At 30.7% G+C, this 24,355-nt stretch overlaps 1 protein-coding gene across 1 annotated transcript; it reads right to left on the bottom strand.

Moving 5' to 3' along the window:
- Positions 1–5,274: 5,274 nt before the first annotated feature.
- Positions 5,275–13,663, bottom strand: LOC105108913 (cationic amino acid transporter 2, vacuolar-like). The gene is made up of 14 exons (XM_011003412.1): positions 13,151–13,663; positions 12,490–12,691; positions 11,697–11,781; positions 10,768–10,908; positions 10,527–10,645; positions 10,344–10,440; positions 10,037–10,209; positions 9,858–9,924; positions 8,512–8,670; positions 7,262–7,526; positions 6,788–6,896; positions 6,542–6,654; positions 5,817–5,892; positions 5,275–5,671 (listed from the first exon to the last, which is right to left on the bottom strand). Exons 1-14 carry the CDS (start codon positions 13,311–13,313, stop codon positions 5,515–5,517), a joined length of 1,926 nt encoding a protein of 641 aa, XP_011001714.1. The 5' UTR covers positions 13,314–13,663; the 3' UTR covers positions 5,275–5,514.
- Between the last annotated feature and the right edge of the window lie 10,692 nt (positions 13,664–24,355).

Below are 24,355 nucleotides of genomic sequence, written 5' to 3'. Positions count from 1 at the left end.
CAAAGTCCTCTTTAACTTCTTCTTCTTCTTCTTCTTATTGTTGTTGTTGTTGTTGTTGTTGTATTATTGTTATCCATAATTTATAAAAATTAACCTCCTTGTGGTTCGACCCTGGTCTTGCCGAGTTATTTATTACTTTGACACTCCTGCACTTGGGAGAAGACATCAATCTTTTAGTCATGTCATATAGCATCGAAATCACCATCTAAATCAGCATCTCTCCTAAGACTATGAAAATTTTCCCTTTGGTTCAATTGGCCCTTTGTTCTATTCCCATAATCCCTTTAGTTTCTAGGCTACCAAAAACCTTCTTAATGGCCCATGGCCTCATCCTCAAAACCATCATCACCAATATCGTCAATGGCCTCCTCAAAATCCTCATAATTAGCCTATCGTGGCCTTTTGGCCCTACTGCCACTATTTGCTTTCCATTCAGCCCCAAGCTTCCTCACATTTTGGGTGCTTATACCAACCTTATTACCACGTTTCTCCACCCTATCAATTTTTCAAACATGTTTCCCATCATAAAATTCATCCTCTCCATCATATGCGTCATAACTTGTATTTGGAATGTAAGTTTTCCCTTAGGATGAGGTGGTGTGTTGTTTTGATCTGACATGATAGTACCTGCAAAAATTGGTTAGTGGTAAAAAAAATTATCCTCACGTTGCTCGTGTTTTGCTCAAACACTCTTAATATCCTCACATGCTCACACCCCTCGTCTCACCTTCTTATAGTTCTTGCAAAATAAAAAACAATACCAAATAAAACCAACTTAGCAGTGCAATCCATATATATGACTCAAGAAGTAATAAAAACCAAAAAACAAGCAAAACAAAATTACGATGATAGTCTCGTGAGTAACAAGCGAGTATATCCGAATTATGAACAAAACTGAAGACTCGAACAAAAAAAAAATAGACAAAATGATGAAATGACACCCAAATATATTGGATATAATGAAAATAAACTGCAAGAAATGAAAACAACAAAAAGAAAGTGAATTTCAAAAGTTAACATAAAACAGACTCGTTTACGACGAGTTAAGTCCGAATCTAGAACCTAAAGTAAATGATGCCCAATTGAGTTAAAATTTCAGATATAGGGCAAAATCAACTCAAATAGATAGAATATAAATTTTGATCAATTTATGATAAGGTTGGTATACTGATGCAAAAACATTATGAATCAAACCTTATTAGACCCGAATTTGAAACCCAAAGCAAAAGATATCCAATTGACCCTAAAATTAATATATGGTGCGGTTAGGACCCCAGTAATTAGATTCTCAAATTTGAGCTAATTTTGAGTTGTTTGATCCAATTTTATCTTGTTTAGTTTTCTACGGTAAAAACCAATAAATGTCTTTTTGAACGACTTTTTTTTTATGCAACTGATATATTTTGGAAAGAAACCAAACAAAATCACTATTTTTTTTATATGTTGCAAAATCAATGAGAAGAAAAAATTAGACACTCATGAAGTTTTTGCGGAAACAAGAAACAAAAAATTTCAGAAGGATATAACTTGATTAATGGAGTCAAGCTCTGGTACCAAATTATGTGAACCTTGTGATCACGTGGTCATGCAACCCACATGTAAAGACACCAATTCCCAGAAAGCCAAGTAAATCAGGTTTGATAGGAATGTGACACAAAAATAACTTGTACCTAGGTACCAGGATTATTGGAAACGAAAAACACCCACCTAACAAATATTGATTCGTGAATAAGAAGTTTAAGGATGACGCCAAAAAACCAATTGTTCTTCAATAAGTCATTTTCAGTCTTTAGAAAATCAAGGAAGGGAGATTATCCCACCAACACACAACAAGTGCAATAAAGAAGTTTATTGATCTGAAAATTGCGTAACCTTACATGTTTGGTTATGCATTTATTTATACTGACTCTAGACTTAAAGAAACCCTAATGGAACCCCTTAGTTGGATTTATATGAAGCCCACTTACAATCGACCCAAATAAGTAACAATAACCCCAAAAACTAAGAAGAAAATAATAAAAATCCAAAAATTACCATCCAAAATATGCTAGAGTCAGATTTGTCACCCTTAAGAAGCTCTAAATAAACTAGAAAAAATTTGATTTGAAAAATTTATGTTGCTACCCACCTTTGATGTCCTTGATTAGCTTAAATGAATAAGAAAACAAATTTTTTCCTTTGTTACTGATTCAATTACTTTCCTTCCTAATTTAGGAAAAGATTAAATAGTCCTCCCCTCTTTAGGAATAAGACATAGCCAACTTCCTTACTTAATTAGGTGAATAAATTACTGACTTTTTTATCCTTGTAACATTAGAAAAAAAAAAAAAAACAAGCCTAACAAGGCTGGTATTGGGCAGGACATATGAACCCCTTGTTCCACACAAATTGGGCTCTTCTTGGACCTGAACTAGATGAATTAAAGGTTGTTCTTCATAATCCTTAAATATCCCAAACCCCTCTAGTTCCATTTTGCTCCATATGTTCTGAATAAGCTTATTCAATGCTTCTTTAAACTTATTTTCCCTAGCTCTTGTGATTGGCCTCATTGACACCTCCAATGGGTCATTGGCATGATTATACTTGGTGTTGAGCCGATCTGCATCACTAACACACTAGTGTACTACATTTTTTACCATGCAAAGTTGCATATGAAGTCATTCGTATAGTTAGACTGGTAGCTATTAATGTATATAAAGTATACAAGAGATAAATAATCCTCTCAATTACCCTCAAACTCTAGTATACATGAACTTAACAAATCCTCCAAAGTTTGAATTCTTCTTTTGGATTGCCCATTTGTCTGAGGATAAAAAGCAATGCTGAAGCTCAACCTAATTCCTAGAGCACACTAAGGTGATCCATCATTACATTGCTAGAACTTAACAAAAAAAAAATATTAAGGCTAATCTAATGTTATATTTGAGGTCTGAAAATTTTCATAACATATAATATGTATGATCTATATAATTAAATCATGTAATTCACAATTTAAATTTCTTTTTAATGCCATTCATTCAATTCTAGCCAAAGGTTTGTTATTCAATAATTTAATTTATGCCATAAAACTCTTCAAAGTAGTTAATTGACTCATATTCACTGATACCACTAATACCTCCAGATAACTAATCAATAAAAACCCAGTTGTTAGACAATTTAATGCCATTAACACCATCCAAGTTACTAGCTAACAAGTTTTTTTATCGTTAGATAAATTGGCATCACTAATGCTATTCAAAATACTAGTCAAAAAATTTTCTTCTTCGTTAAATAAACTGATGCCACTAATAATATTTAAGGTATTAGTCAAAAATCACAATTTTTCGATTTATCTAGTCATTATTGATATATTCATATATAGATATATTTATGAAGAATAATTTAAAAAAAAACTACAATTGCTATGTTATTAAGAATTCTATACTTTATAATGGATAGGGGTGCAAAGCACCTCCTAGTTTCTATGCTCGAGTTATGCTCGAGTAGTGGTCCTATGCTACTGGATGGATCCTACGACCTCTTTCATACTATCAAGCATCCATTCATCAACATCTATTTTAATTATAAGAAAAAAAATAAACCAATACTTTTTTGAATACAAGTTTCAACCAAGTAAGGCTTCTACCCTTTTTAAATCTGTTTTCTTCACGTAACATATTATATATATTATATAGTCATATTCATATTTGTTTTTATTATATTTTTATACCCACACTACATTTATGATTTCATCTCAATTTCATTAATCCATCATTTATTATAGTTTTCAGATATTAATTATATATCTATGCTTATTTATCTCATCAATATCTTATAAACTTCAAAAATTCAAGGTTTATTAGAAACTCAACCACAATTAGATAAACTAATTAAATCTATTTCACTTCATCTTTAATGCATCAACACTTATTTAAACATTCATAAATAAACAAATATTTGTTTTGGCTCCCATTAATCCAATACAATTATCAAATTGATTAGGTCAACTAGTTTAAATTTCTTTTTATTCTCCTAACCAGTACTTGGCCTTCAATAGGATTATGAGTTTCTCTTCAATTTTATTTTATTTTTTTGTAAATTAACTTCTTACTCTTTCATTTCATACCTATCCTAACACAATTCAACCCAAACTCCTTAACAATTTGACAATTTATTTCATTCTCTAATTATAAGCTTAGAGCAAAATCTCATACTCTTTGATACTAAAACAGGGATACTATTTTCTTTAAATTTTTCATAATTCTCATATTACCCATTCATTTCTCATATCTAAACATTATTACAAGCATTCTGACTAATAAAAATCAATATTTTATATTCTACACATTACTAACTAAGCTTTAATTTATGCAAAAAAAAAAACTATTGGTGAAACTCAAGGAAAGTCTTAGGTTTCTAGTTTAGATTTTCTAAACCTCTTTTTGGTCTTTTAATATAGCTTGAATTCATGTTTTTATCTCACAATTTGATGAAAAAATAATAAAAAACCCTAGCCCTTTTTTCCTTGTTAAATTGTCGGATATGGTTTAAGATTGAGACATTTATATAGTCTCAATTTAACTTATTTTAAACATTGTTTTTATATTTAGGTTATGTGTTTTATTTTTTATTTAACTAGATACTGTCTTGATTCACTTTTAAAACTTCATATATTGAAGATTATTTAATCAAAATTTCAAATCAACTCATTTCATCATCAAATTTTATTTTTAATATTTTTATTAACACCATAAAATTTTAAATTGGGAGTTTACATAATATGTGTCATTGAATATCTAAGGCTAGAAAAGATTACATAAAATGAAGTATGTTATTGTAGAAAGTGATGAGGAGGTTCGTCCCAGGAATGAGACATCAAAGAACTAGTTATGGAGGACCTGTAGAGGCAGCTTTTGATCAAGATGATAATATGAAGAATTATTATTTTAGGACAAAACCTCCTAAGTATACAGATACCCTATAAAAAAAGGATTTCATTGACTAGATGCATGAAGTAGAAAGGATTTTTTTGTATAAAAGAGTTTTATAACCATGAAGCTTATCATCATCGGATCAAAGGCACAAGTGATTGTTTAGTGGGAATAGTTGAAGAGTCATCACCTAGGAGAGACAACGCAAACTTAGGATTAGTGACCAGAAAAAAATGAAGAAAAAGATGAAAGATCTTTTCTTTTCTTTTTTCATTTCAAGTACACTCAAACCTTGTACCAAGGAATGAGATAAGGGATGAAGTCTATTAATGACTCCATTGATGAGCCATGATCTATCAAAAAATAAAGGAGCAATCAATGTTTACTGCACAAGACGGATTTCATTCTTGAATCAGAATATGTACACGCGAGTCCCCATACCACCACCCTATATATAAACTACACGAGGGATTCAGACATCAATGGTGTCATAAGAATACAAACAGCACATGGGGGGAGGTAAAATATAATATTACAACAAAGAGATTCTGTTGTAAGGAATGCATGGGATTGAATCCTGAATGCTATAAACTGGAATCGAATTCTATGCCAAACTTTCTCCAGAGCTCCGATAAATTTCATCAGCATGAGATGCAGGTACATAGACAGCATCCAGAAGTGAGCTGTGTCTCCGCCCATAGAATACATAAACAAGCACTCCAACAATAAGCCATACAGAAACACGGGTCCAAGTGGCAGCGCTGAAAGGTCAGAGAGAACAAGGGAGAGAGGGAGAATGTTGTGAGAAGAGAAATGGAGATCCATACGCAAAGTTCAATATACAGGCAAAAGACTACTCTGAAGGGAAATTGCATAGTAACTGCAGCTTGATTTTTATTTACTCACCCAAGATTAATCAGTAGGTAGATGTTGACGAGTATGCAGACAATGGGAAGAAGTGGAACAAATGGGCAAATGAAACCTGAAAAGATAATTAATTTGCTTTTAGTTTCACTAAAACCTTTAATCAGAGTTTTTAACACTAACACCAACATAACCAGCTATATTGCACATATGATTGTGTGTGTGCAAGTTGGTGTAAATGAATGCCTGGTAATAAGAACACACACTGATTCAAGTAATTAATAGCACACTATTAAATGCAGTATACGATAGGGCTTCAAAAAGATGAATAAGCACATATAGCACACTCTCTCACGTGTGCTATTCTGGGCCAATGTAAAACCTAAACAGTTCTATCCAGAAACTATCTCAGGATTCACAGGCACTAGTAGCTTAACTGCTGGATTTACTAACATGTCCACATATCATGAGCAAGCATGGTGGTTAGACGGTTGAAAATGCTCTTCCCTCCCAGGTTTAAGTGAGTAATTAACCTACTTGAGAACTCATTTTACTTGGGATCAAAACACAAAAATCAATCCCCAACTCTGCTAGGACATTCCAAGACAACTGAGCATTTTTTATTCTGTAACAAATAGGGCCAGTAGTTACAACACAAGCACTTGACATATTCCGACATTTCCATCAAACACATATACAGGTATTAACTAGACTGACCTTACAAAAATAAGGAACTGCACAGGGTATAAGAAGAAATAGCCACATACCTCCTGAATGCCCAAAGCTGTGCCTTGCATCATCTTGTTCTATGCAGGTCAGCACGATCAGACCAGAAAGGAGAAGTGCACCACCAACTCCACACGTTGTAAAACGAAGAGGACTGATGGAAGAAGAGTCCAAACAAATACATTAACATTGAAAGAAAAGCAGAAAATGGTTCCCGTCCTGTCTAAAAGCATTATAGGATGTATGTGTGTAACTTTAAATTACTGTTATGATCAATATTGACCCACCTAGGAAGACTCAAGTTTGAAGCTGCATAGGTAAGGAGAACCGCCCCAATGCATGTGGCTGCTATGGTCCAGCCAGCAATTTCTCGCCTTTTCCCTTCATTCAGGACAACTGAAACAATTTGTAGAAAGGAGAATTAGAGTAAGAAACCATCTGATGAAAAAGTTAACACGTCAAATTTTGCTTATGTGCTACACTAGGTCAGAGTACTAAGAGTCAGGTCTAACATCTTTAAATTGAAGTTTGGTGCAGGACAGAAAGGACTGTGGATGTATGAATTCCATCTGTGAGTATTTCAAAGCACTGTAATATAAGCAATATATCTTCTACATATGCCAATCAGGAATTCTGTAACACATGCCTCGTAATTGGGCCATGATTGGAAATGAGAGGTTTTTAGATTATTTACAGTCCTAACAAGTAATATTCATATGCATGCCAAGAAAAGTAAAGAGTGATAGCTGCAAAGAACTTACAATTGCTTTGAGCTTCTTGTTTTACAAGTGAAGGATATTCAATTGTTTTTGCTTTGCCTAGTAAAGGCAATTTGCTATCCTTAGAGGTACCCGCATGAATAGCAGCCTTATCCTCATAGACATCTTGGCTACTGTACCGTAATGACACAGAATCAATAGTCTCCTGAAGTGAAGATGGAAAAGGCACCTCATCTGGTGGTACGTATCTCAGTATCAATACAGAAACTGCTACCATTGTGAAAGCAAGAAGTGTGCCCACACTGACCTGCGCAAAATGGCATTATCAAGAATATTCTGACATTCACATAAATAAAATTTGTATGTTTGAAAAGTGCTGAGGCTTCCCACAGTCATTGTTCTTATAAGAAGGAGAGCAAGCCTTTTTCACAGAGGAGGATTTTTTAGAATAATAATTTCTAAGAAATTCTAAAATAAATTTTAATAAATACTAATTCAATATAAATTTTCATTTCTATCGAATCAGAATAGATTGCAACTCTTGTATTTTAGTTTTAGTTCAAGAACCACTTTAGTTGATCTGTACCATGCTCAGCAATAATGTTCCTGATTGGAGTGTTGCTGACAGCGGTGAATGCATAGTCTAGGTACTAATAATTTGAATGTAAAAGATGAGGTCAGACTATAACTGCAAGAAATATAAATCCATCTTGAAATTATCACCACAGATGGTTCATTGGCTCTTTTTTTGGGTTTTGCCTTCTTTTCATAATAATGGATTTCAAGGGGAAATCACTGTATCTTGGTGTAAGTGGAAATATGTATACATAATATAAGGAGCAGCATTGCCAGAGAATGAAGTGCTCAATTATTTTCTGTTTCAAGATATTGATTTGAATTGTTGAATGAGCTGGATCATAGAAACCGGTAACAATCTTAAAACAAAGGGGCAGGTCAGAGATAGGAATATATATATATATATATATATAACATTCCCAGAAAGCCACCTTTTTGTTTGATAACTGAAGTAAAAAAATAGCTGTGGTCAACCCTCATTAACAGTTGAAGATAAGAGCAAAAATTCTCCTATTTCCTTGATCAGGAACTAATGGATAAATATGACTCTCGACAGACAGGAAACAGGAAAGGGTGAGGTTACTCAGCCATTTCCCATCCCATTGTCTTTCTTGCTTAGATTTGAAGTAAATGGGTCCAAGCAAAATGCAAGCAAGCCTCATCAACTACAACAATACTATATTGCACATTTACTTGAAGATTCAAAGCTCACATACCATCCCAGCTAACTGTGAAACATCCATAAAAAATGACAATACTGCAGCACCAAAGCCAGTCACCAACGTGCTCTTAACAGGAACTTGGGTGCTTCTATTTACATCTGAAAAGAATGATGGCAGCAATCCATCTCTAGCCATTGCCATCAAAATTCGAGGCTGGGAAAGACAAAAGCTGTGTTAATTGATGACTAGGAGATAAAGAAAAGGTAAATACAATACACCAACAACAAAAAATTATCACTGAAGAACAGAATAGTACAGTTAACATTTGGTGAATCTAGTAAAGTAAGAGGCGAGAAACAGATTAAGCATTTTTCCCACTAAGACAGGCGTGCACAATAATCAACAATTAGAGAATAAATATAAACACACAGTTATCAACACCACTAATAACACATTCTTGCTTTAACCATCTATATAGTAGTTGTCCCCAGGGTTCATATTCAAGAACCCCTTTATGAGCCTATTGAGACAACCTTTTCATCTTGAGAATGGTGTCGACAAGATTGAAAACAACGACTTGTTGCAGATTAGAAAGCATTATAAGGCCTTACTCCTAATAATTGTGTTATGTCTCCTCGTAATAGAGAATATCTAAGTCAATCTCTTTCTGCATTGCCCTTCAGCTCAATATATGCAGCAAAGATTGTTTGCATTTGTTAGTGTTGGGCAATTCTGAGGATGGTGGAACAAGTGTTGCTTCTTATGGGGGTGTCTTGGGTCGGAGAAAGAATGTAAGAACTATAGAGATGTGTTTTCTAGTGCAGTTTTTTGGTGCATTTGGAAGGAGGGCGGCAGAATTATCAATCATTACTTCACATCACAAAAGTTAACGTTGGATTGGATACTCTTCCTGGCTTCTTTGTGGTGTCACATAGCAAGTGCTTTTAGGGACATTTCCTGAACTGATATTCAGGGGAATTGGAGTGCTTTATTATTTTGATCTAGATTCCTGTGTCTATTTCACTTTCCAATAGCATTACTCTCAATGTCATGGTTTACAATTCCCTCTTTCTAATTAGAACTTCCTCATTTTATTAAAAAAAAAGAGAATTATGGCAGAGGAAAAATACAGAGTAGAGCCTACCGATAAAGTACTGGGATGTCCACATATTGATTCATATAAGTACACAATGTAAGTTTTGAAGATCAACCATATTAAAGAAATAAAGGAAATCAAAATACACTGCTTGAACTAAAAGTCAAGTGTATGTGGCAGTCATGAGGTGCATGACCAGTGAATAACAATCAAGAATAACATTCATCATATGACAGATACCATTCAGGAGCAGCAAGTCAGAAAAATATGGTATGCAAGCACCTTGAAGATTCTGTTAAATTACCTGAGGAAGCATTGACCCCATCAATGTTGAGCACAGAGCCATAACTGCCCCAGCAGTTATCAAGTACCTGAACACACAAGCAGCACAAAGACTTATAAACCAAGAAGGTTCAATCACTTCCATATAATTTTGGAGAAAAAATTGATGTACCATGCATTTGACCAAAACAACAAACTTACGCTGCCCATTGCATCCCATGAACAGCAAAAGCTGATGAGATAGGGGTATCAGGATCCATTGCATAATAAGGTACCAGACCAACAATGACAACAGAGACCAGCATGTACAAAGAACAACAAATAGACAGCGCGAGCCCAATGCCTAGAGGTAAATCTCGTTGTGGATTTTTCACCTGTCAGAAAATATGAAACACGAAATAAGACTCCACAAGTCACCATGTACCTATGAACATGAAGACTACACATGAAATAACTACAGTATAAGAGAAGCAGCAAGGAATAACAAAAACACAGGGAAGGTGCATACCTCCTCAGCAGTGCTGGCAACTGAATCAAAACCAATGTACGCAAAAAATACAGTTGCAGACCCTGCAAGCATCCCATCCACCCCAAAGGGAAAGTACCTGTGAGTTCAGAAATATCATATTAGTTATAAAACTTCTGCACAAAATGTTTCAAAAATGATTTTACATCATGAGATGCCTATTACCCAGTAGGAAGTTCATATCCAGCCCATCCAGTCTTGAAGCCGAGATAAGTACCAGCTATTATGATGAAAATCATGGCACACACATTTATGGAGGTTACTATGGCTTGTGCTAGAGTACTCTGCACAATGATGTTACTCGAGGAGATTAATATAATAGCAAGGAAAGAAAGGAGAACTTTAACTCAGAATAATTGCTAGTCAAAAGGGGAAAATGAACATGATAAAGAATTATGATATGTACCTCCTTTATTCCCACACACAACAGCCCAGTGACAACCAATACCAGAACAGCAGCACATGGGTCAACCACAACATCAAGCCCAGGTATATGCTGACGAGCTAGAAATGTTGGTAGATTGTCCTGACCTCCAAAGAACAATGCCTACAAGCATAAAACGAGACAAGTAAGAAAAGCAAACAATAATTTTAAAATAGAAAGAAAGGGAAGCACACAGATTATCACCATTTCAAAAACATACAATGCCTAGATAGATAAGAGAGGAAAAGATAAAACAAGACTCTCATCAAGGAAAAAAAAAGCCAAGTATTGACCAACAACTTGCTTGTCAGCTAATCACAATAGAGTATCAGCAATTCCTTTTCTACTTTTTCTTTATATTTTTTGTTGAAACCAAGGATCTAACCTAAAGACCAGCACTTAGGCTGATAACTAGGGCCATCGTAGAAATTTAATTTGTAGTGGTGAAAATGGAAGATCACTAATATGTTAGAACTTCCTGCAAAGGAAACAAGGACGTCCTAAATGACTCTTCAAGTCTTAATGTAAATGGCAACTATCAAAAAGCTCAAATTAAATTGAAGCTAGACTCCAATGAAAGGTATTGTCAATATAGCTTGACAATATAGCTTGACCATCTGAAAAGAATTACTTGCATGCTCATTCATACATCATAAAAGAAATGAAAGAATCGACAATTTTACTAATTTTCTGTTCTTCCAAAATTCCAATTTAACAACAAGATGCGATTAGCCACTAGGCATCAAGACACCAATGCTTGAAAATTGGGAAATGTGTACCATTTTCATTTATAAAGAGAACAATGTAAAATAATTATACTCAAAACAATAAGATTGAAATAATTAAACCCGAAGAATTAAAAGTGCCAAATCTAAGTAAATTGAAGCTTGGGTAACAGAAAGTCACTGAACTAGATTTGGGGATATGCCACGAGCAACTGCTGAACCACCGATTGTGTATTCCAATATTAGAGCCCAGCCAATCAACCAAGCAACACTGCAAATTGAAAATGTAGGAATCAATAAGCAAAGGGCATTGCAGGTTCTGTCAAAAACTATATTCAATCCAAAAATGGAACCCAAATACAAACAAAGAACTATCCAAACACAATGCCTGAGGTATGCTATTATATAAATCAATAATCATATCAAAAACAGCAAGAAATGTGCCAAAAGTGGGTGCATCATGGAACCAAATTACAACCAACCAAATCCCCCAATAACAAGTTGCTAGAACCAAAGTATCAGATTCCAGTTGCTCTCAGGTCCATATGGTGTCTGCCAGATTCATGAGGTACCTTTGCTTTGCTTTTCTTCGAGTTCCTCTTAACATGTCTGCTGTTTTTGCAGACCCAGTCGACAGGTTCTAATTTGTCAACAAACCGGTCGACCAGCTTCCTAGCTGCTGTCCAGACAGTCTTTTTTCCAGATATATTTGAGTTTTCTTTAGCTTTTTTTTTTCCCCTGCTGCCTAAGGTCAGATGGATTTGGGTAACGGGACGATATACATCTTAAGGTATGTCCCCAGTATTTTAGTATAGTTTTTCCCTTTAATACAATTACACATATCAAAAAAAAAAGCAAAGCATCAACTTATTTATCCCCTTTGAATAAAGAGACAGCAGGATGTAAACCATGAACCAAATAGAAGAGAGACTGCCACAGAAGTAAATAAGTTTTCAAACAAGAAGCAACAAATACTTACCCTTCTCCAACACATATATAGGAATAATGATACGCACTGCCGGCAGATGGACAACGACTTGCAAGTTCTGCGTAGCAAAAGGCTGAAAGAGCAGCAGCAATTCCAGCAACCAAAAAGGATATAAATAGAGCTGGTCCAGAATGCTCTCTAGCAACTGTTCCAACAAGAATATAAACTCCAGCTCCAATAGTTGAGCCAACGCCTGATCAGAGTTCAACAGTCAGCAATTCAAAGATAGAAGGCAAGCTATAGCACAAGAACCAACATTCAAAAACTAGAAAACTAGCACGAAAAACTGTTACAAAAAGGATAAAAAAATAATTAACTTTTCAAATTAGCATTAAGACGGTGCTTGGCAGGATCAGGTTTTGGCTTATATTTTAATAAAACTTAATTTCAATAAAAAAAAAAGGTTAAACAAAGGAAATATTATTTGAATAAGACAACAAGGAAATGATACATCCAAAGAAAAACAGGCAAGAAAGCTTAAAATTTCTGGCCAAAACCTGAAACCAATTAACACGATCAGCGTCAACTCATCCGGTAAAGTAGCAAACAAAAATGAAAGAAGAAGCACAAGACAATCAAAACCATGATCCAAAAAACAAAACCCAGATAAAATTCTTTGGTCAAAGAAAAGATTAAGAGAAAAGGAACAAACCAATAGCAATAAGGTGAAGAACAGACAACTCCTTGGCTAATTGATGATGACCATGTGCTTTCGAATGAACAGAATCAACCTGTTTTCTCCTTGTCAAACTCCTAAAACAACCACCACCCCCTACTCCACAACCACCTTTATGTGAATCAACAAGAAAACCCATCAAATTTCTCTACTTTTTTTTATTCCCTTGCAAAGACAACAACTTTCGCTGTCCTCCTATCAATAAGCAATTTACCAGCTGCAACTGGGTATGTTTCTTACTTACAAATAAAAAGAAAAAAAACCTCAGTTTAATTCTATCATGTACAAAAACTAAAATCTAAGCAATACAAGCCCTGCCCGCATTCCCTCCGTATAATATAATCAAGTTTTATGGATTGGATCTGTCCTGGATGTGGGGAGGCGATCGGTTCTGGATATGGGAGGCGGGCAGATCCCAAAGACAGACCCCAAAGTGTTCGTTATTTTGGTAAGGAAATACGAGAGGCCTTCGTATGTGTTTCAGTCCCTTAAATAATAAATGATAATACTATAATTGTTTCAGTGGTTGTTTTTATATATATATTAAAAAAAAAACTCCTTTTTCCGAGATCTTCACCTCTCTCGTGATAATGAAAATGTTTTTTTATTGACAAGTATATTCTTTAATCAACCTAGCGGCAACGTAATATATAATTTAAGTGAAATTCAAATTTTTTTGTTTTAATTTAATGAAATAAAGATTAACTATTACTCTTTAAGTTTTAGCTTCTATTTTTAGATGTTTTTTTAAATATATTTATTTTTAAAAAATATTAAATTAATATTTTTTAATATTTTCAATAATTTTAATGAGTAAAACATAAAAATTATATGTTAAATGTTAATTATTAAAATTCAAATCAATTCAATTATAAAATTATCAAGAATTTAGCTTCTAATGAGTTGAGCTATTTGTATCTTTGAATCAACATCAAAACTAATTGGATTGAGTAATTGCATCATGAACTTTAATTATTTACTACTTTATTTTTAGTGTTTTTTTTTACTAAACACATCAAATTACTATATGTATTACCAACACATCTTACACTTAATTGCTAACAAGTTAAAAAAAAAAAACTTTAAATAATTTTGTGTCTTTCCATTACTATTTAAGGAGCTTTAAAAAAATTTTCAGATTAGACTTGACTAGTAGTTTACATTATAGTTGATATTCTCCTGCAACTTTGATGTTTAAATTAGTAAGGTGTAGAAAAAATTAAATATATATAATAAAAAGAATGAAATGCGAAAGAGTGTTCCTTTTAAGTAGTTGTGTGTGAGGATTTGTTGTGTCTCATTCTTGATGATCCTTAAAAATTTATATATCATCTAATTATATGAATTCACATAATAAAGAGTATGGTTACAGACCTACTCTGTATCTTAGTCTTTATTATGAATAATCACATAACTAGCATGTAAGATGGATTGCTAATGTAGGTGCGTTTACTATTAACTTATAGAATATATCATTCGATTAACTTATAGAATATATCATTCGAGTAGATGTCGGGCTAATAACTTGAAAAATAAAGATTTCATATCAATAATTACAACTATAGTTTTAAAATCATATTGACCTGGGACCAATCGATTCAAAACATAAACCAGTTCAAGGTTGATATAAGACTTAGTCAACCTTGAACCTAGACCTATCTAGGTTAAAGAAAAAATGAGAAAAAAATATTGACTTAGTTTAACTTGGTTAAAAATTCAAATTAACCTGCATCCTGATAACCTGGTCAAAACATTTTTTTTTAAGAAAAAAAGCAAATATCATTGTTTAACCTATTAATTCTAGTTCAAACAATTCAACAATTACTACTAATTATTCTCAAAATCACAAATTTACCACCAACACTGCATTTCCTCTTAGTTGATTCACTAATTAATAACCTACTAACAACGACAATTACCATAACTCCTCATATGATAAGGAAATCAGTGAATTAAATAAGAAAAAATCACAAGAATAAGCTAAAGTTGGTCCTTAAATTGCAGATAATAATTCATAGTTATTCAATTTATTTGGAGAAGAGTCAACACCAAATAAAAGAAGAATACAATATCGATTAAGAAAAAAAAAGGAAATTAATGGATTGGAGAGTGAAACTCAAACTTTTTTGTAAAAACAAGAAAAACTTCTTGAAAAGGAGGTTTGTATAAGTATTTGACAAGAAAATTTCTTGAGAAATAAGACTTGTGTAAGTTTTTGAGAGGAAAGCTCCTAAAAAATGAGTTTGTGTATTTGACATGAAAAGAATTATATTTTATACTTATTGAATTAAAGCTTATAATGCTTCTATTTTTTATCAAGGAAAAGTCAGAGAATCATTATGATGATTCATAATGTTTCAGATAATATTGTATGTTTCATTTTTTTTTTTAGTTTTTATTATACTATTATATACCTGATGAGGTTAGAAAGGTTGTAAATTAAAATATTATAATAAAGAAGAATCAGATAACTTTTCTTGCAAGTTGATATCTTTATAGTTTTGATGATGAAGACTCGTAAATGAAATAATTTGATAGATATAATTAGATAATAGATTATGAAAATTAATGTTGTGATAAATTAATTGAGTTTTGTTAATCATGAATCAAGTTTGTTTAATTATGAATTGATTTGAAATAAAATTAAATTGTAAATTATATTATTTGTGTTGAATTTCTTGAAAATTACATTGAACATGTCTATCTAAGATTGTTGATTATTTTTTTTCTATGTCAAGATTGCGCGCGGCGCACATGTATATTGCCCCTACGGAATGGTCTTGGGATTGTCAAGAAAAAAACAAAGAACTGGGGATGATATCATTGGTCTGCGGTCAGTTGTGATTCGGGAGATCGCAACTTGATTCGCTTGTCCACTGATTTCAAGGGACCGCACTGCTGTGCCTGCAAAACCTTATGGCAGCACAATAATGTAACTTTTTGGTCCGTTTCTTTTCATTTTTTATATAAATAAAAAGAATAATCATGACACTTAATTGTTATTCCTTATTGGGCCCACCTTACATCACATGAAAAGAATGAGTATTGACATGGTTGGCGAGTGTACGGGGAGTGTTATTATAGTTATTAATTTAAAATAAATAAATAAAAAATTAAATATTTTCAAAATATAAAAACAAATAATACCAAGAATTTCACCCCGTCCAGGAGAGAATAAGAGAATCAGCTTCTCTTTTGAGTTTTTCAAATTGAATCTCCAATAATTTTATTAGCAACGACGCATTTGGAACTAAAAAAATATTTGACAAGTACAAGATAGAGATCCGTTGACTTTTAAAGGAAATTAGGTGAGAGTCTTAGAATGGTCTAGCCACTTTAATAATTTGATTAATTTAGTTTGATTTTCTTTAAAAAAATCACTTCTTGATTGGGTTTAATAGTCATATTTTTATAAATTTTATTTTTTATTTAATTAAACAAATATAAAAATAAATATTTACAAGCAATACAATGAATAAAATTATGGTGGAGAAATATATATGTTCAACCTAAACTTTATTTCTTTATCAATACATTTTTTGATTGTTTGAACAAAATTTTTTAATTATAAATACTATTTTTTAAATAAAAATCTATCATAATATCAAAAATAATTTTTAAAAAAATATTAAAACAACGTTTCAATATTCTGGATGTGATTGAGGTGAAAAACTAATAAATATGATAAAATAATGTATATAATTGGTAAAAAAAATTTAAGTAAATAATTTTTATTTCCATTGAATATTCATGAAAAATCTTTTATTTTTTATTTTGTATATTAAGTACACAATAATTTTTTTAAAAAAATTGTTTGTTTTCAAATAAAAACATATAATATTACCTAAGAATCATGGCAAACTAAGTGTTTATGCCAAATAGATGGGTTGGGTTTAAGTGTCTAACCCAAGAGAAAGAAGGGACGGCGCGTTAGCTAGTCTGCTAGACCAAGCTTATATTTTTTGTCTTAATATTTTTTTTTTAAAAAATTACCTTTAAAAGTAAAGACAATTGTTTTTTTTTTTAAAAAATTGCATATACAGGTAAAGAAAACCCTGTTTTTTTACTTCTTGTGAAATCTTAAATTTTAAAGATAATAAAACCAAATTTTTTCATCAAATATCAAACTAATGGTAATATTTTTTTTAATATTGTGATAATTTTATAGAAAATAAATTAAAATAAATTATAAGTTTAATATAAAAATAATGTAGTATGAAAAGATAAAATTAAAAAAAATAATGATAAAAATAAAAATAAACCGAAAGGAAAAAAAAACACCAAACAGTACTCCAATCCATTAACGCACGAGAGAAGACACAATGTTTCCTTCTCGTTCAGGTTTCTCTCTAACCAGACACAGCTGGCAATATTGACCATTTCAAACTAGCTAGAGCTTGCATGGCTTGGTTTTTAGGTTTGAATTTCCATGAATAATCATGGAATATAATCATGTTTATTAAATTAAATAAACACAAAACAATGGTGAGTTCATGTAAAACCATCCATTAAAATCTAATTTACTGGTATTTCGGGAGGCCATTCGACAAGCATGGCCGTGTGAACAAGATGAAGATGAATGAATAGTCGGTCCATCAAGTTGGAGAGAGCAAGTATTTTTCTTCAGAAGGATATGGTTGACTGGCTTATAAAATCATATAATAGAAAGACAAAGGTTTATGTCTAACTAGTTAGTTATGGAATATTTAGGAGTTGTTTTTCTTCAAAAGCAAACATATTTTTTTCTCATTATCAATATTAATCCTTGAAATCAAACAAATTTCTTCATGCAAAATCTTGTATCATTCCAAAGAAAAAAAAATTTAATACTGAGATAATTTTATAAAAAATAAATTATAAATTTAATTTTAAATTAATATAATATAAAAGGATAAAATTAATAAAAAAAATTAATGACCAAAAAAAAAACTAAAAGGAGAATAAAATAAATGCAAAACATGACTCCAAACCAACATGATATATGAGAGAAGACACAGTGTTTACTCGAATCTATTATGAAATAATTTATTATATACTTTTGCCAACTATATAATAATAATATATATGACTAGTGGACACAATAATGAGCACACAAAATATTAAAAAAATAAATAAAAAATGTTATAAATTAAAGACATCACATAATGGCCACGCAATTAACATTATTATTATTACAGTGGAGAATGCGTGTAAGAATAGAAGTGAAGAAAAGCAGACAGCAACTTGTCAAGAAAATGGGCAAAGTTATTTCATGTAGCGATGACTTTAAGAAACACAATCATGCGTCTTTTTTTATCTTTTTTTAATATAGTTAATAATGACAGGGCACGGAAGAGCCCAGATATTTATTATTATTATTATTATTATTATTATTATTATTATTAATAAGGATATTCGGTTCAATTTATATCTATCTTCGTTAATTTTATAAATTTTAAAATTAATAATTATATAAATTTCTAATAATTATTATAATAATAACTTTAGGATTCAAACCTAAAATAAAAAAATAAAAAACAAATCGTAAGCTTTTATAAATGTATCATGCAATAACCCAGATACTTTTAATTAACCACAGGACAGCTAAGCTTATGCAATGAACTATAAACTAGCCACGTCAAATATAATGATGACAAGGTGATTTTGGTTTCAATAATTTGACCGTTGGTGGTTTAAACTGTTTTCTAAAAAATGTTTTTTTTTTAATAATTTAATATATTTTAAATAAAAAATATTTTAATATTATGTTCAGTATATTAAAAAGCCAAGGTGAACATGGAATTTGTTTCAGCATGTAGAATGTGTTCAAGCTTGACATCACAAGAATTCAAATCTTTTACCGATTAATAGCATAATGAATTTAATTTTTTAGTTTGATCTCTAGAATTGAAACCAAAAATATTTCTAGCACGAGAAGAGGTTTCATGTTTGAATGGTCTCCCCATCACAGGCATTTTATTCAAGTCAAGTTCTGCAACCCCACGCTATCAACTGCATACGTGAAAGAAAAGAAGAATAGTTTTTCTATTTAATTTTTTAAAATTAATATGAATATTTTGATTGTATATTTTAATTAATTTTATAATTAATAACTATATAAATTTTAAATAATTTTAAAATTCATAAAATTCCAACTAATAATTTCTTAAAAAGACAAGTGTAGAGGCGTTACATTATCATTTTTTTTTTTATTATTATTAATTTATGCTTTAGAATGATGTGACATGACATGCATAACATCATTGCCGACGATTATGTCTCCTCAATTATACAAAACATCACGTCAACTTTTTCTTTAAAATAGCAAAGTGCTTGAAAGTTTTGGAAAAACGACAGACTAGCAAAGTCTTTGAAAACGAACATGGTTTAAATGCATCTTCAATTCCAAATATTAATTTTGCAGAAACCATCAACGATTATGGCATGGGAAAAACACAAAGAAAGCAGGCAAAAGAAAAGAAGGAATAAGTCATTAAAGTTCTTATTTTTTGTACACTTTTAGTACTATTTGAAAGATTTCAATAAAAAAATAATAATTAAATTTTATCATAAAATATCAATAAACAAGATCATGATTGACTAATGATCTTGTCTGGGGTTAATGCCTTCTTACAGTACTGTAAAGTTTTGGTTAACAAAAAATGCTAGAATGGTAAAAGACCCAAGAAGAAGTGCAAAGGCATGTCAAGGCTTTGGCATGAACGAAACAAGTTCAAATTTTCTCATGGGTCCAACAAAGTATATTTAAATTTATTTTGTGTCTTCGCCTTCGGCTGAGGGGATCCACAAGAATGTTCTAATCAAGCATGTCATGGGATTGAAGCTAAATTATGAGCAATAATATTTCTACCCTTTTATCAGACGTGCAGTAAACTTCATTATGACTAATCTTAAAATCACTAGTTTTACAAGTGCAGCAACAGTCTCCTCAATATCATCATGAAACATAGCTCCATGACCCCGAGGACCAAGACATTCTTTGAATTCTGGGATTTTTTTTTGTCACTCCTCTAAGGCAGCTGATTCTATTGTCCCTTTCATGGCTGGTTGGATGAAGTGACTAATTAAAATTATAATAATAATTGTGATTAAAAATAATTTTTATTTAGAAATACATCAAAATGATTTTTTTTTTATTTTTTAAAAAATTATTTTTAAAATAAATACATCAAAATAATTTAAAAATATAATTATCATATAACAAGCTAATATATTTGTATCTATTTGTATCTTTGAATCAATCAAGACTAAATGCACCTAATAATTTCATCATGAACTTCAATTGTTTGCTACTTCATTTTTAGTATTATTATTTTTTATACTAAACACATCAAATTAGTAGATACATCTTACACTTGATTACTAACAAGTCAAAACTTACACTTGATTACTAACAGGTCAAAAATAAAACTTTAAATGATTTTGTGTCTTTCTATTACTATTACTGTTTAACGAGTTTTAAAAATTTCTTGAGGTTAGGCTTGACTAACAACTTACATTGTGGTTGGTATTTTTTTCCAAAACATGTTCTATGTCCATTTGATGTTGAAGTTAGTGAAGTGTAAAAGAAATTAAATGTATCTAATAAAGATAATGAAATGCATAAGAGTGTTCCTTCCATGTAGTTGTGTGTGATGATTTCTTGTGTTTCATACCCAATTATTCTTAAAAATTTATACATCATTGAATTACATGATGAATTCGCATAGTAGAAAATATGGTTGCAGATCTATTATGCATTTTTGTCTTTATCATGATTAATCACACAACTAGCATATAAGATGGATTGTTCATCTAGGTGCTCGTATTATTAACTTATAGAATACAGCATTCAAGTATATATCTGGCTAATAACTTGAAAGATGAAAATTCATGTCAATAGTTACAACCATAATTTTAAAATCATATTGACTTGGGATTCGATCGACCCGGAACCTCGACCAATTCAAGGTTGACTCAGGATCTAGTTGACCTGGAACCTAGATTTATCCAAGTTAAAGAAAAAATGAGGAAAGATATTTACTTACTTTAACTTGGTTAAAAATTCTAGTTAACCTGCAACCCGGTTTTACCTAGTGAAAATATTTTATTTAAAGAAAAAAAAAGAAGCAAACATCATCTTTTAACCCTTTAATTCTAGTTCAAGTAATTCAACAATTACTATTGATTATTCTCGGAATCACAAATCTACCACCACCACATTTTCTTTCGGTTGATCCATTAACCATAAACCTACCAATGATGACAATTGTCATAACTCAGATGATGAGAAAATCAATGAATTCAATAGAAAAAAACATCACAAAAAAAGTTAAAGTTGATTCTCAAATTGCTCAAATCAGATACTAATTTAAAGTTGTTCAACTTGTTTGAAGGGGGATTAATGGCAAAAAAAAAAGAAGAATACAATATTAAATAATAAAAAGAGGAAAATCAATGGATCTTGGAGTGAGAATGAAGGTGAAAGACTCAAATATTTTTTGGTAAAAACAAGAAAAACTCATTGAAAAAGAGGTTTGTATAAGTATTTGACAGGAAAATTCTTTGATAAATAGGACTTATGTAAGTTTTTGATAGGACAACTCCTTAAAAAATGAGCTTATGTATTTAACATGGAAAAATTTATATTTTTCACTTATTGAATTAAAACTTATGATGCTTCTAATTACATGGACTACTCTCCACTTAATTTTTATTATGTTATTATAGACTTGAGAAGGTTAGGAAAACTAAACGTTTAAATATTATAATAAAAAAAAATAACTTTTTTTATATATTTATGTCTTTATGGTTTTAAGGATAAAGACTCGTTAATAAGATAATTTGTTAAATATAATTAAATAATATATTATGAGAATTGATTTTGTTGATATAATAAATTAATTGAGTTTTCTAATTATAAATTAAACTTGTTTAATTATGAATTGATTAAAAAGTAAATTGAATTACAAGTTATATTATTTATGTTGAATCAGTTGGGAATTATATTGAATATGGCTTTATCGTGGAGAATTCAAATGCAAGAAAAAAACAATTATTACTACAATGGTAAGATTGCGCGTGTCGCACATGTATATTACCCCCATGGAATATTCTTTTTTCCTCTTATTAATATGATTAATAATGATAGGGCACGGAAGAGCCCAAATTCTTAAGTAACCACAAACTAGCCACGTCAAATATAATGATGACAAGGTGATCTTGGTTTTAATAAATTGACTGCATGGTTAAAACTGTTTTTGTTTTTAAATTGTTTTAATATATTAATATAAAAAATAATTTTTTAAAATAAAAAATATTATTTAATATATTTATTAATAAAAAACACTTTAAAAAACAATTGTTATCACACTTATAATAACAAACACACACTAAATCTATACACTATACCTTAAATTACAAACTAACCATGAAGATTTGGTTTAAATAAATGGATAGGTGTCATTAAAATTATATTTTTTAAAATGGATATTTTTTAATTATTTTAATATATTGATATAAAAAATAATTTTTTAATATATTTCTCATCAAAACATATTTTAAAAAATTATTATTATTATATTTACAATATCAAACACATACTAAATTTAAAAAATATAATAGTTAATATTTTTAGTTTTTTTTTTAAAACAGAAGTAGAGATAAAAAGTTTGATCTCTAGAATTGAAACCAAAAATATTTCTAGCACGGAAGCCAAAAGAGGTAATGTTTGAATGGTTTCCCCATCACAGGCATCCTGTTCAAGTCAAGTTCTGCAACTCTACGCTACCAGCTGCGTGTGTGAAAGAAAAGAAGAAAACTAATAATAGTTTCTTTATTTTAAACTTTAATTGATGAGGATGAGTGCTGTCGACATTACATCATCTATTATATTATTATTATTATTATTTATCTATACTGCTATCATGGGCATGGGTTGCATTGGCATGATGTGACATGACATGGCATGTTAGCATCATTGCCAACGTCTATTTCCCCTCAATTATGCAAAACATCATGTCAATTCTTTTTCTTTTTTTTAAATAACAATGTTTCTTGAAAGTTTTGGAAAAACGACAGATTAGCAAATTATTTATCAGTATTCTCGTTGCATTTTTTAAAGTGTTTTTTTTAAATAAAATTAAAATTAAAATTAAAATTTATTTATTTATATTTTGTTTTTTTTAAATAAAATTAAAAATAAAATTAAAATTTATTTATTTATATTTTAAATTAATTTTCAAATAATTTTAATATAATATATTAAAAATAATTTTTTTAAAATAAAAATATTATTTTAATATATTTTAAAATAAAAATCACTTCAAAAATAACGCTATTATATTTTTAAATACTAATTTAAATGCATCTGCAATTCTAAATATTAATTTTGTGAAAACATAAAGAAAGTAGACAAAAGAAAAGAAGAAGGGCAAAGGCATGTCAAAGCTTTGGTATGAATGAAACCAAGTTCAAATTTTTTTCATGAGTCTACCAAAGTATATTTAAATTTATTTTGTATCCTCGCCGCCGGCTGAGTGGATCCACAAAAACGCTCCAGTCGAGCATGTTCTGGGCTGGGACTGGATTGCCTCGCCGCTAGACGGCTACATCGTAGAAGCTAAATTATGAGCAACAATAGTTCTACCCTTTATTAGACGTGCAGCAAACTCCATTCTGACTAAATCTCAAAATCACTTGTTTTACAAATGCAGCAACAATCTCCTCAATATCATCAGGAAACATAGCTCTATGATCCCCGAGGACCAAGGCATTCTCCGAATTTTGGGAAATTGTTTTTGTCATTCCTCTAAGTTAGATGTTTCCATGGTAGCAGTTTCCATTGTCTTTCATGGCTGGTGGTATGAATTGTCTGTTAGAAATTATGGTAGTGGTTGTAATTTAAAATATTTTTTATTTGAAAATATATTAAAATATTTTTTTTTATTTTTAAAATCAACATATTAAAAAATAAAAATAAAATAATATTTAGTAAAAAAAATTTGTATATATTTCAAAATTTAAACTAGCATAATTCACACAGCGTTCTTAAACAGACTCGAAGTTGGCTATATAAACAAGCACCTTACTACAGCCATATGGTTTCTCAAAAGACGTGTGTGCTCTTGTATCTAGGGGCGGAGCCTTTTCCAAAGCTAAGGAGGGCTGTAGCCCAGGTTAAATAAAAATTAATGATTTATT

The sequence above is a fragment of the Populus euphratica genome, unplaced genomic scaffold (assembly GCF_000495115.2).
Source record: "Populus euphratica unplaced genomic scaffold, PopEup_1.0 scaffold201.1, whole genome shotgun sequence".
Classification (NCBI taxonomy): Eukaryota; Viridiplantae; Streptophyta; class Magnoliopsida; order Malpighiales; family Salicaceae; genus Populus; species Populus euphratica.
Note: the sequence above shows the minus strand (reverse complement) of the source record. Positions and strands in the feature narration are given on the sequence as shown.